The sequence below is a fragment of the Oncorhynchus tshawytscha genome, linkage group LG10, assembly GCF_018296145.1.
Source record: "Oncorhynchus tshawytscha isolate Ot180627B linkage group LG10, Otsh_v2.0, whole genome shotgun sequence".
Classification (NCBI taxonomy): Eukaryota; Metazoa; Chordata; class Actinopteri; order Salmoniformes; family Salmonidae; genus Oncorhynchus; species Oncorhynchus tshawytscha.
In genome coordinates, this window is record NC_056438.1 from 28,246,951 (window position 1) to 28,260,598 (window position 13,648).

The following is a 13,648-nucleotide window of genomic DNA, read 5'->3' on the forward strand; positions in this document are numbered from 1 at the left end:
ACTCAAATGGCAAGGGGCTGAAGCTCATTTGCATGAACTCTAATTGCTAGGAGGATGAACATTTTGGGAAAATGGCACTGCAAAGCTTCCAGGAAACAAGTCGCTTTCAATCTAGGGATTTCGTGGCTAATTGACAGTAATTCTGGTCATACATTATTAATGTATGAAGTACACATTGAAACATCCAGCCCAAAGCAGGAGGTTTAAAAAATACTTATCGGTCATGAACGTTTCTGAATTTTTTTTTTCATAGCCATCCCTATATGGCCTCTAAAACCTTCCCAAAAAGTCTACAGAGATTGATCCACATTGTTCAACTCAAAATGCACTCGCACACAAATTTGCTTTCTTCAGCTACATAAAGGGGAAATCTGCAGTTAAAACAATAAAGTTGTCGACCCGCCTCAGTTTTGGTAAAGAGCTGAAGAAGTTGGCTGGAGAAATGGAATCACTCTCAAATTCATATTAAGCCATGATATCAACATTTGAGTTTTAACCATGTTTTGAGGCGTTACAGTGTTGGTTTACAATTAGAATGTTTTCAAACAGTGGAGTAAAACAAGCTTATATGTTGAGTTCTGAAGGGGGAACAACAGTTGTATTCTCCAATATAAAATAGATATATATCATTAATTCCAAAGTAAAAAATTGGGTGTAGCAATCACATATTGCTGCTATTAGTATTTAAATATAGTATTATATATTTTATGTAGGTGTTGTTGTAGTACTAATAGTGACTCCAATGACCATAGTAGTGGAAAGGTCAATGAGCCACGGAGGACCCATCAGCTACAGTAGTAGCCTACAGAAAAGGGGGGATACAGAATAGTGTCCCCTACCTTTGAGGTCCAGGTTGCGGGCTCCATTGGAGTGCTGGGTGACGGTGCGGGAGTCGATCTTGAGCGTGTGCACGTTGTTGGCGTCCCGGGAGACCACCACGTTGTGCCACTGGTTGTCGTTGAGCGGCTTGTCCGAGTTACCCTTCATCAGCGACGGGCCGTTGCCGAGGTCAAAGACATAATGGACGTAGCTGTAAGCACAGATTGTAAGAGACTTTTAGGAAATAACTGTAGATGTGCGCGTGTTTATATATGAGACAGAGAGTGAATGAAAGGGACAAAGGGGTAAAGGTGCTTCAAATTATATCAATATCACCTCATCGGTCACAGTCAGTTTGACCAAACCAACATCAGAGTGTCACTCACAGAGCATAGTTCTTTCAAAGAGGTATAAACCAGACAAAGACAGGTCTAGCCTAGCAAGTTGAATATTTGGGTGTTTGGCTCTTTTGAAAAAGAACCCGTTTCTTCAGTCAAAGACGACGCCATAAGGATACAGTACTTTCAGTATGGTTAAGGCTGTTCAATGGATGAAGCCAGAGTCCAAGGCGGCAGGGTGAGTCGGTCTCACTCCAACCTTTGTTATATTTAAACAGCAGGTTTTTCACTTAGCCCCTGGTGCCTGTCTTGGACTTCTTATAAAGGCGAAGAGGGAAGAAAAAGAATAGACTGCTCTCTCTCTCTCGCTCTCTCTTTGGTCGAAGGGGAGGGTGGTGTAGGGTTGAAGTGCGCCGAACCTCCAGCTGTGCAATGGCAAGCTTGCAGAGCAGAAAATTGCCCAACCTCACATAATGTACAGCCGCTCAGAAATTCTATTCTTTTTGTATTTTTAAGTTTTGAAATGTACAGAAAAAAAATATGTCTCCCTCAGAAAATCTGAATAGAACTTTTCCTGTCCAGTTGCCAGAGGCGGACAAGATGGCATGTTTCGTTCATGCACAAAATGATTTCCTTTCGTATCATCTGTTGGTGACTAGTTTGCCAGAGCAATGTACAGTATATCGAATGTGTTTATTCCTGCTCTGCTTTGTCTTTGTGTGTGCTGAAAGGTGATATAACACACTGTTCAGACCGGTGCTATTTCAGGTGTCCTATTATTCAAGTCTTGCATTCAGAGTTTTAACAACTAAACTCGTTTTTTTTCAGAGCAAATAAATAGATTTTGTTCAACCTTAACGTCTATGGGGGCGTATGGATTGTATGTACAGCTGGGAAGGCATCTGATATTTACAAATTAGAAAGTGAAATATTTTCTCCAACTGCTGTTTCTGCCCGATAATAATAGCCTGTTCTGGGCATTCAACAGAGCCATGAACCAAAATGAATAGTATTGCTCATTGAGAAATAGAGTGAACTGCCTCCAACCAGCATAGAAAAACATATCTTAGTGGAACTTATACAGGACTTTTTCATTTTCACTGCATCTATTTGTTTCACAACATATACATCTACATCATTTGTTATGTTTTCCATTATCATATGATTAAGAAGCAAAACCACATTACAATTTTCAGGGTAAGCTAACAAGCCAACACTTATATTTATGTCAACACCATTCAAACGTCCAGACTCACCCTTTGACCAGCTCCACAACGATGAAGTCGCTGCCATCCCCCGAGTTGAAGAGCAGCAGGCCATCCGACGTGGTGGTCTTGAACTGAAAGAAGAGGTGCATGGAGGCGTAGGCCTGCAAAGTAGCCAACGCTAGATAGCTTGCCTTCGTTCGAAACGTCACCGGATCGGCGATGATGTGGCGCATGCCAAAGCGGGCGTTGAGTTCGCAGTAGGATATGTCACCGTTCTTGCACTGATCCAGGTAGGGCACGCCGTTGACTGTCAGGCCCTGGAGGTGACCGATGAAGTTGGAGGGCACCACAGAGATGAAGCGACGCTCGGTCATGATGCCAGTCTCAATGTTGTGGAACTCCAGCCGCGTGTGGGCACCCGTCATCTGGCCTGGAGGGTGAAGGAGGACATGGGAATATGTTATATTAAAGGCATTGACCTTTCTTAACCATGTGGCCTGATCAGGAAAAGCTTTATACCCTGGTTATGAAATAATGGTACAATGGGATGGAATATGTTGGAATAAATATAGAAATCTAAAACACGGTGATGATACAATTATTTTAAAAAAGAGGCTAAAAGCGTCTGACTAAACTGCAAACTAAATTCCTACCACACTGAAGAAAAATATAAACCAGCAATTTCAAAGATTTCACTGAGTTACAGTTCATTTAAGGAAATCAGTAAATTGAAATAAGTTCATTATGCCCTAATCTATGGATTTCACATGACTGGGAATACAGATATGCATCTGTTGGTCACAGAAAAATTTAGCCGGTATTTCACACTGTTATGAAGACTAGCATCTTCACAGGATGCTATAGTCTATGTAGGGCTTCAATTGGGAAGGAGTTCCATATGGTAATTGACCACCCTGTGTAATATGTTATATATTAAATTGATCAATTTGTATAAGGCTTGGATTGGGCAGTAACACAGATATTAGGGGTTCCACTAAGGTAACTGTGGCTTTAAACAGCTTGGAAAATTCCAGAAAATTATGCTAATTTAGGAAAGTTCCAGAAAAAGAGGCTAATTGATATCATTTGAATCAGTTGGAGGTGTAGCTGTGGATGTAATTCAAGGCCTAACTCAGTGCCTCTTCGCTTGACATCATGGGAAAATCAAAAGAAATCAACCAAGACATCAGAAAAAAAAATGTAGACCTCCACAATTCTGGTTCATCCTTGGGAGCAATTTCCAAACACCTGAAGGTACCACGTTCATCTGTACAAACAATAGTACGCAAGTAAAAACACCATGGGACCACGCAGCCGTCATACCACTCAGGAAGGAGACGCCATCTGTCTCCTAGAGATGAACATACTTTGGTGCGAAAAGTGCAAATCAATCCCAAAACAACAGCAAAGTACCTTGTGAAGATGCTGGAGGAAACAGGTACAAAAGTATCTACATCCACAGTAAAACGAGTCCTATATCGACATAACCTGATAGGCCGCTCGGCAAGGAAGAAGCCACTGCTCCAAAACCGCCATTAAAAAATCCAGACTACGGTTTGTAACTGCACATGGGGACAAAGATCGTACTTTTTGGTCTGATGAAACAAAAATAGAACTGTTTGGCCATAATGAACATCGTTATGTTTGGAGGAAAAAGAGGGAGGCTTGCAAGCCGAAGAACACCACCCTAACCGTGAAGCATGGGGGTGGCAGCATCATGTTGTGGGGGTGCTTTGCTGCAGGAGGGACTGGTGCACTTCACAGAATAGATGGCTGGCGTCATGAGGTAGGAAGATTATGTGGATATATTGAAGCAACATCTCAAGACATCAGTCATGAAGTTAAAGCTTGGTCACAAATGGGTCTTGTTGTGGCAAAATGGCTTAAGGACAACAAAGTCAAGGAATTGGAGTGGCCATCATAAAGCCCTGACCTCAAACCTATAGAAAATTTGTGTGCAGAACTGAAAAGCGTAAGCGAGCAAGGAGGCCGACAAACCTGACTCAGTTACACCAGAAATGTTTGACCCAAGTTAAGCAATTTAAAGGCAATGCTACCAAATACTAATTAAGTGTATTTAAACTTCTGAAACACTGGGAATGTGATGATAGAAATAAAAGCTGAAGTAAATCATTCTCTCTACTATTATTCTGATATTTAACATTCTTAAAATAAAGTGGTGATCCTAACTAACCTAAGACAGGGAATTTTGACTGGGATTACATTTCAGGAATTATGAAAAACTGAGTTTAAATGTATTTGGCTAAGGTGTATGTAAACTTCCGACTTTAACTGTAAATCTCTAGCTACATAAACTTATGAGCCCAGCTTTCACTACACCTATAGTTTCCCAATCTGTCCCCTTGGTGATTATGTTGTTGCTTCCTGGAATTGAGCAGGAATGAGCTTGGCCAGTTTGTTAAAAACACCGTAGTCCTAAACAAGGTCAGCCCAGAGGCCTTCTCTTTGTGGTTTGTGTCCACCAGAAACAAGGTCACACAGGGTCATTTATAGCCCCAGGCTTCATCATCTATTGCATTTCTCTCACCTATCGCCCCACACCCCTCTATTCATCCATTCTACCCCCGTGGGGTGGTGGTAGACAGTGGGGAATGGACACTGACCTTCTGCCATCGCACTATCCCACCATCTCTCCATCCTTAGCCCAAACAATCATCATGCCCCCTCTCTTAATCCCTCCTCTCACCTATCTAACAGCCCCCCATCCCTCTTTTCCTCCTTTCTATCACTTAAGGGTGGAAGAGGTGGAAGCGAACAATGGAGAGTGGACACTGACCTTCCACCGTGACGTTGTCCACAGATAGCTGGAAGTTCTTTCCTCGGCGCACCACTTTCACCATGTGCCACTCGTTGTCGTTGAGCTTCTGGCCAGCGAAGAGCGTTTCAGGTCCTTTACCTGGAGGGGAAGAGATATGGTCACCCACCGAGAAAGGATGTTTATACAGAGTGTATCAGCAACTAAGTCCACAGGGACGATACTATACAGCTAATGGAGAAAACCTGCATGTTTGTCCCACACACACACACACACACACACACACACACACACACACACACACACACACACACAGTTTCCATTCAAACAAACATGTGTAACAGTACAGTCACACACACACACAGAAAGACAAAGTAGTATCATATAAGAAGGCCTACTGTGCAATGTGTGTCACTAAGCGCACAAAGGTTATATAAAAAATAACAATTTTATAAAAATAAAAAAAACAGGAGACAGACTCAAAAACAGACAACTAAACCCTCTAATAATATAGTAACAGCAGGATGCCATCAAAGGCAAAGCAAGAGGGTAGCTAGGTGTTGCCGTGCTACTTATTGAACAAGCCTTTCATTGTAAAGCAAGGATTCAGCATACAACTGCCATGGACAGGCGAGATGAGTGGTAGAACAGCTTTATAGCTATCGCCTGTAGGATGTTGTACCAGTGGAGCTGTGTAATTGACGTCTGTATATTAGGACTATGCCAGACTGGGTGGAGAAAACGGGCGATTAGACTGCATTGGACCTGCCACTCCTCTCCTCGGTCAACCCCCCCCTCTTCTTCTCCTTCCATGGTCTCGCTTCTACTGGCACAGGAGACAGACTGTTTGACGCAGCAACATATGGCGGTGGGAGAAATGCTTATTAAAGACATATTTACTGTAGCGTCTTCTCCCTCACCAACTGAGCCTCGGTGCTATTTATAGGTTTTCCCAATGAAGCCGACCGATTATGTAAAGTGTGGCAGGGAACGAGTGAGTGACAGAGTGAAAGAGTATGGGTTCTGATGAAGGCAGCAGAACTCAATCCGTCTGTCATTGAGGTGTATTATGGCGAGTCGGCACGAATCGCCTGCGGATGAGCAAAGTCACGGTGACGGCTAATGCTAATTGCGCTAGCGGGTAACAGCTGCAGCGAAGTGCTCCGTTTACACATTACATTCAAAATGTATCTCCTAAAAAAGGGCAATACATTGAAAACTAACCAACAGAAAGTGGAAAATAATTACTGGCTACGCTATACAATAGCACAGCCTAAGAGGCTAAAACAAAAGGCTGTCCCCTGACGATGGCTGACTCGCAGTGTGTCACAGTGGCGTTCGCCGAGGCAAAGAACGGTGATTATGAGGGAAAATAATGGGTCCGTAAACAAAGCCATAATGAGAGAGTCTTCCACTTCACTGCCTGGTGGAACCAGCCCTGAAATAGTACAGTGCCCCGAGGAAGCCAGTCACTTCCATTAACCTTTCACACTAGTACACGGGTTGAAAATGGCAGATTTGGGCACTGTTAAGTGCCTAAATTGGAAAGCAGTGGCTGTGAAGTAATGATGGTAGAGATCCAGCTCTGCACTGGGTTTTGACTGACAGCTGTTCTGAACTTGAGCCCCGTACACAACAAGACGTGGCCCGCATCCCCCCTGCTACTTTTGTTGTCTGAGTGAGGAAAACGCTGTACATTGCTGGACTCTTGTGTACTTTGGAAGATGAGCCGTTGAGGATGACAATAAATACCGCTTTGATGTCATACAAGCAAGCCCAGCACCCGTGGATCTAAATGTGCACTTCTAATGTCCATATCATAAAACTCCTGTCATATACAGTGTCAATGTTTATGATCACTATATTTGATGCAGCTTACACGATGACATGGCGTCATACCCTGGGTTGTTCTGAACAGGTTCAGCCTATGTTGGTCTAGTGTGAAGAAAATTGCAGCAGAACATGCTCCTGAATGCATTCATGACTCCATTCTATGCTCACCAAAATGATGATCTGTTTCTCTGAATTACCCTGTGAAGCCTAACACTAAGATCATTCCGTAAACAACAACAGTAATTGTGTGACGGAGGGAGGTGCAGGGCCGTGTTCTAAACAAAACTACTACAAGCGTGCTCGCTCTAGTTCCTCAACGGCACAGCTAGGAGAGCTCAAAGCTTATAGTTGAAGACTTTTTTTAAGTCATAAAAATGCTTTGAAACTACTTGCGTTCTTTGGAGAGGGGTGTGTCCACTTGGAGACACTTGTTAGTCCTGTCACTCAAGCCCTTGTAATTGTATCTTTCTTATGTGGCACCTACCCCACATTTTCCAGGAATATTCTTATTATGTCACTGAATGTTCCAGACAATTTTCATATTTCATTAAATAAATGTGTCTAAAAGTACTGTACATGTAAAATGCACATAAACTCAACAGTGACACGTTTGGATTCAGTCTTGTGTGAAGTGAGCTGCTGTGTCCTCACATTTGGTCTAACAATTCCCCCATAACCTCCACACTGTTCCCTTTCAATTGCTATAGCGCTTAAGCATATGTTTTTCATATTACTTCAGTAGGAAGCATTTCAATGTAGCTCTATCCATCTAGGCCAATTCCCACCAGTGTAAAGGGTGAAAGACCTACTGTACATGCTGCTGGGTACCACCGAGCAGCAACTGGAACAAGGGCACATTTGCAAGAACAAATGGTGGTCGTCCAACACTTGATAGCGCACGCACGCACGCACGCACGCACGCACACACACACACACACACACACACACACACACACACACACACGAAAACCGTTTTCATATTTAATGTTGATCATTCTTCCCTGGATTTTTGTGTTGAGCCACACGAAATTGGATCGAGAGACGTTTAATCACACAATGTGTGAAGTTAATATGAGGCAAAGTCCCCTACTGCAGAGAGAGGGAACGAGAGAGAGCGAGAGAAGGAGCGAGAAGAACGAGTTGAAGATTATCTTCTAGAAGGAGAAAGAAGGTGAAAGAGAGAGAGACAAAGGAAAAATGTAGTTTGATATACAACCAGAGAGCCCTTTTGGAGACTCCAGAGCAGGTAGAATGAATGGGAAATGGTTCCCCCGGGAGAGAGTCCATGTGTTATTTATCTGCCACAAGAGGCCATAAAAGAGCAAAGGGGCTAATTCTAAGGAGAAACAGAGGACACATCAGGCCATAATAGCAGTAACAATGAAGGCCTTAGCGTGTCTACTATGCTGGGGGAACATCGAACGAGGTTTGGGGGCAGAAAACAGTGCAATGGACCATATTAGCTTGAAGCTAATACACTGTAACATTACTGTAGCTCATAAGCAGCTAATAGATTATCCTATGCTAATTGGGCCATATTAGCTAGAAGCTGCTACAGTAGCTAGCTAACTAATAGCTAATGGACACTGCAATCCACATGGCATTGCTTTTGCTCAACCACCTGCCTCCTGCCTAACTGGCAGGCTGCTTTAATGCTGATGTTTGGCCATCTTCTAATGGCCAGGTAATGAAGATAGTAAACAGGCTAGCGGAGGAGGGCTTAGTGCTAAATGAGGCTGTAAGTCGCTCTAATGCTGCCCTGTCAGCCTCTGTAGAAACAAGGGCCAGGCTAATCATTAATAAGAGCAGCGATATTAAAATGCAATTCATTCTCATTGAGACGCCACTTTCTCTTTTCGCCGCTCTCCCTTTGTCACCGAGATCAATGGGAGAACGTCTCTGATCACATAGACAAAGGATGTCATTCTCTCGCTCCTTCTCTCAGTCCTTCCCTCTTCTATTATCTCACACTTCAGCACTCTGTTCCCCGTATTGTCTGTCGTCAAGGTAGACCGTGTAAAGTTTGGTGTTTCAGTTGGTGGAGGATCCTCCAGTTTTAGCCGTCTGGTTTATTGTAGACGTCATTGACCGTTTGGAGGACCAATGAGCAGGACGGGCGAGATGTGTTACGCTCACCAGCTGTTTCTTAATTAACAATAGTCGATTCATCAATTACCACAGTGCTTCTATGTAAACACCCTTGATTAATGCACGCTAATCGATGAACACGCCCATTCAAATCAGTGGCTTTGAATTGCAATGCAGTGCTTCATTCCCACAAGTTAACTTTGGGTCTAGACCGGCTAGGAGAAGTAAAGCTCTCCATTTTTGCTCGACCACAAGGGCTTGGAGAGATGGGTGTATTGTGATCCACATTGGACCCGATGTCACAGTTTTTCCCCAACACATTTACCCATTCTTCAGCCACAACACTGTTGACAACAGCGGATCTAAGAGTCGCCACACAGTCCTTCCAGACCCAAAGTCTCATCGCTCATCAAGTTTGACTCGTTTGAGAAACTAGGCCGTCGCGTGGCACAGCCACCTCTACCATGTAGCAGCGAGTTAACCTGTCGGCAGCGCCACATCACTAAGTGGGAGGAATCCTAATGTGGCTGGGACTCTAATTGGGCCGCCGCAAAGCATTGTGGGCCACCACGGCACGCAAACAGCCAGTCTTGGAGAGAAAGAGGGTTTAGGAGTGATCAGAGCGAGCTGGAGAGGGCAGTGAGACGACAGCGCCACGGTATAAGGGGCAACGGTGGAGTCGTGAGCGAGAGCTTCACTCGACCTACCTGGCTCACAAAATGCTTCGTGACTCATTGGGGTAAGAGTGAAACTGTTTCCAGGAGGTCGTTCAAGCATTTGTCAATAAAAGAGCCAGTAAACCAATGGTTGAGGTCAGAGGGGACTGCAGGCGACGAAAGAGTGTTTTAATGAGTCAAGGGTTTGGATGGTGGTGTCTGTGACGATAGGATGATGAGATTTTGCCATTGAAAAAATGATAACCTTGAAATGTGATGGACTCATACATTTTTCAAAGGGACGACATGAATATGTAACGAGTCCTTTTGGTGATCTCAACAAAGTAACCACAGGTCAATTGTCGATCGTCTTTCTTCGGGTCCTTACTACCTTAAACCTCTTTGCAGTTAGCAGATGTATAGCCTATAGTAGCCCATAGGGATTTTGCCTGACTCAAGAAGGGGACCTAGCAGGAAGTTGACGTAGGTGGAGATTCATCAGTACAGCCATGAGTGGCCACGCAAGGAGAGAGAAAAAAAATCACATTGGGCCTGCATGCACTCTAATTAAAATGGGCGTCAGACAAATCCTCCCTCTTTTTCTTTTCGCTCTTTATTCCCTTCTGCCCGTTTATTCCCTTCTGCCCGTTCTGCCCATTCTCGGCTCAGTAGCCCCCCTCTGAGGAGGAAGGGGGGATGCCGATGCTCAGCACTTCTAAAGGAGAGAGAGAGAGAGACTGGGTTTTCAGCACAGTGTTGAAAATGACTACTAATATCTGCTGACAGTGGGTGGTCCTTGGAGCCAGGGCACGGGGAGGAATCAAACGAGAGAGGAGAGGAGAGAGGGAAGAAGGGAGGAGAAAGACTAGCCAAAGCAACAACTATAGGCGTCTGCTCACCGAGATAAGACAGATGGCGTGGTCAAAATGGAGGGGAGTGTGTGTGGTACTTTACAAATGATCTATTTCTGTTTGCGTTCATGACTAACATAACACATAGAAGGTAGGCAGTTCACTGTAATGTCCCATGTGGCTTAGTCGGTAGCCCATGGCTCTTGCAATGCCGTAGGTCGTGGGTTCAATTCCCACAGTATGAAAAAACAAAAACAAATTGGTACATAAATGTATGCACTCACAACTGTGAATTGCCTGATAAATGACTAAAATGTGTCTGTCTGCAAATTATACTGCACATGCACCATTTTCTTCCCTACGTACATGAGTAAACACCTTGCAAGGTCAGAGCATGACAGAAAACTAAGTGCAGAGTGTGTCCAGACGCTACACTGAGTGTAGTGGAAGTATGAAGACCACACACCAGACTGGGGTTGACAGGAAGCAGCCTGTCAACGGAATGATGGTTGTCCCTTCAATAATGTGTCTGTATACTCTAGGTGTGCACTATACTTCAGTTTGACGCTGGGTGTCTGCATGGGTTGTTGTGGGTGGCGTGCATGTCTGAGTGCCAGTCTGCTGGCTGACAAGGTGACCCAGGCTGTGCCCTAACAAAATACCCTCTGTGACATTATGCAGCTTCATACTGGGTACAGAGGCACTGAGTGGGACAGGAAAAAAATGAAGAGCAAGATAGATCGAGAGAAAGAAAACAAGCAAGTAATTGAGTGGGGAGAGAGGTGGGTAGACGGGGGGGGGGGAATCTCAATTGCATACACCTCGCGTCCTCTTTCCGCTCTTCTCGCCTTTTTCTTAAAACCCCATTGGAGAGGGTCAGAGGGGACAGACCTCTGGCTTTCTCACCCGATGGGTTTTGGGAAGGAGGCGAGGAGAGAGGACGTGAGGAGTATGCAATTGAGGATCTCCCAGGGAGTGAGAGAGATAGAGAGAGATAATTGAAGGCCTCTAAAGAGTAAGGTAAAGAGAGAGAGAGAGAGAGAGAGAAGCGAGGCCCTGCCGAATGTATAATGCAGGAGGAGGTTATCAGGTCTCTGGCACAGGGAGGGAGACCCAGTCAGAGATGGCGATTCAGCAATATGGCTTCCCCTACAGATGGCTCCACGCCCAGGATGTCGCATGAGAAAACACTCCACAGGGAAGCTGTGTGTGTGTGGGAGGAGGTGTTTGCATGTGTGTTTCTGGAAGCGTGTGTCTGATGTTTCTCTGTGTGTGTGTGTGTGCAATGTGTTACACGAGTGTTTCTGCAAGTGTCGTGTGTGTATGTGTGTGAAGCGTGAAGCCACTAGTCTTTTCTCGCCATCCCTGTGCCCCCTCTGTCCTCTCCCGTCTGTTATCTGGCATCCTCCCCTTCTGTTGTTTGTGAAGAGAGGAGTACCATCCCTCCATCCCCCTCGACAACTCCCATCACTCTCTCCTTACCCTCGCATGGTCATCCTGAGCAGTGCCAGCTCTTCTATTCCTCCCCGCCTCTAATCTGGTCCTGGCAATCTCTTGATCTCTCTATCAACCCCCCCCACCCCCCACCCCACCCCAACCTCATGCAAGCCTCTCCAATAATTGAATGCACTGTTTATGCTCATGATTGCACCCCAGTATTTTGGCTTGGACACTGGCACTTGTGTTGATTTCTGCCTCTCTCGGCCTTTCTATAAATACTAGAGCCACATTCCAGCAATTTATTCAGCGAAGCCCCTTGATATAGTCCATCTATGATCATGATGTTTGATTAGTGTATACATTGTTTAGACTGCAATAGCTTCGGACACTTGCCACGCCACCTCATGCCACCTAGTCTGATGCCCAGTCTCATGTTCCTATGATTCTATGGCTCTGCCCCCCTGAGGGTTTGTCGTGCCAGCCTGCTATGCAGCAGATGGGTTCGTTCAGGTTGGTATCACACCAGCTGACACAGCGGGCGTAGCACGTCAACTCGGGGCGTAGGCAGGGCGTGGTCGTGGGCTGGGCTGGGCGTGGGCAGGGCGTGGTCAGGGTGTGGGCTGGGCAGGGCATGGGCAGGGCGTGGGCAGGGTGTGGGCAGAGCATGTTATAGTAGCACAAGCTATCACCATATGGGCATCAAAGTCATGGGCTATATTAAAATGGTATGTAGTGGGTGATGCACGATACCCACATACACAGAGGGTAAATAAAGATGTAACTAACATGCATGCATGTACTCACAAACACACACGCAAGGGCACACACACGCATACACTCTCTCTCTCTATCTCTCCTTCCCTGTGTCCAGCCCTGGCTGGGTGATCATGGCCAATGTTGTCATAGGTTAAATGGTTGTTTGCTCCACAACAACCTTCACAGTTGATTACTCGTCCCCTGTTCAAACAGCAGGAGGACAGGCTGGCACACTGGAGCCCTGCTGGACCTAACACACCACACTGTTGTCTGTTAAACCAGGCCCATTGCACAAGCCTCAGTGATAACAGCCAGCAACGCACAGTTAGCGATGCATTCAAATGTATCTATGAGAAGCTAGTTTCTGGAGTAAATGCTGTCCTGAATAAGGCAGTCTTCAGTGTATTCTACAGTGAGAGAGGGGTGAGAGAGAAAGACACAGGATGCAAGAGAGACAGACTTTTGACAGCCTTTGTCTTTTTGTACTTAAGAAGCCAAATCAACGTTTATTTGTCACATTCGCCGAATACAACAGGTGTCGACCTTAAAGTGAAATGCTTACTTAGAAGTCCTAACCAACAGCGCCATTTTTTAAGTAAACAATCAGTATTAGGTAAACAATAGAAAGGTAAAGAAATCATTTTAAAAAACAGTAAAATGACAGTGAAAATAACAGTAGCGAGGCTATATACAGCTGCTACCGGTACAGAGTACAGAGCTAATAGGTACAAATATGCAAACCAACATTGTTTTCCGAATGTCAATCGGTTCCCTTTATCAAAAGCCAATAAATATATACAAAAAATCGAAACACATTTGAATGTTATGCTGTATATGCTAGCTATACAAATACAGTGCTTTCGCCAAGTATTCAAACCCCTTG

General features: G+C 44.9%; 1 protein-coding gene across 5 annotated transcripts in view; it reads right to left on the reverse strand.

Annotated features, from left to right (window-relative positions):
• The window catches only part of LOC112261015 (neurexin-2-like), a 935,354-nt gene that overhangs the window by 429,225 nt on the left and 492,481 nt on the right, over nt 1–13,648 (reverse strand). For all 5 annotated transcript variants that reach the window (XM_042328452.1, XM_042328453.1, XM_042328454.1 and 2 more), the window contains 3 exons: nt 5,163–5,282; nt 2,414–2,795; nt 840–1,030 (listed from right to left, as the gene is read on the reverse strand). In XM_042328452.1, the coding sequence (XP_042184386.1) occupies nt 840–1,030; nt 2,414–2,795; nt 5,163–5,282 (693 nt within the window). The remainder of the gene's footprint in view (nt 1–839; nt 1,031–2,413; nt 2,796–5,162; nt 5,283–13,648) is intronic.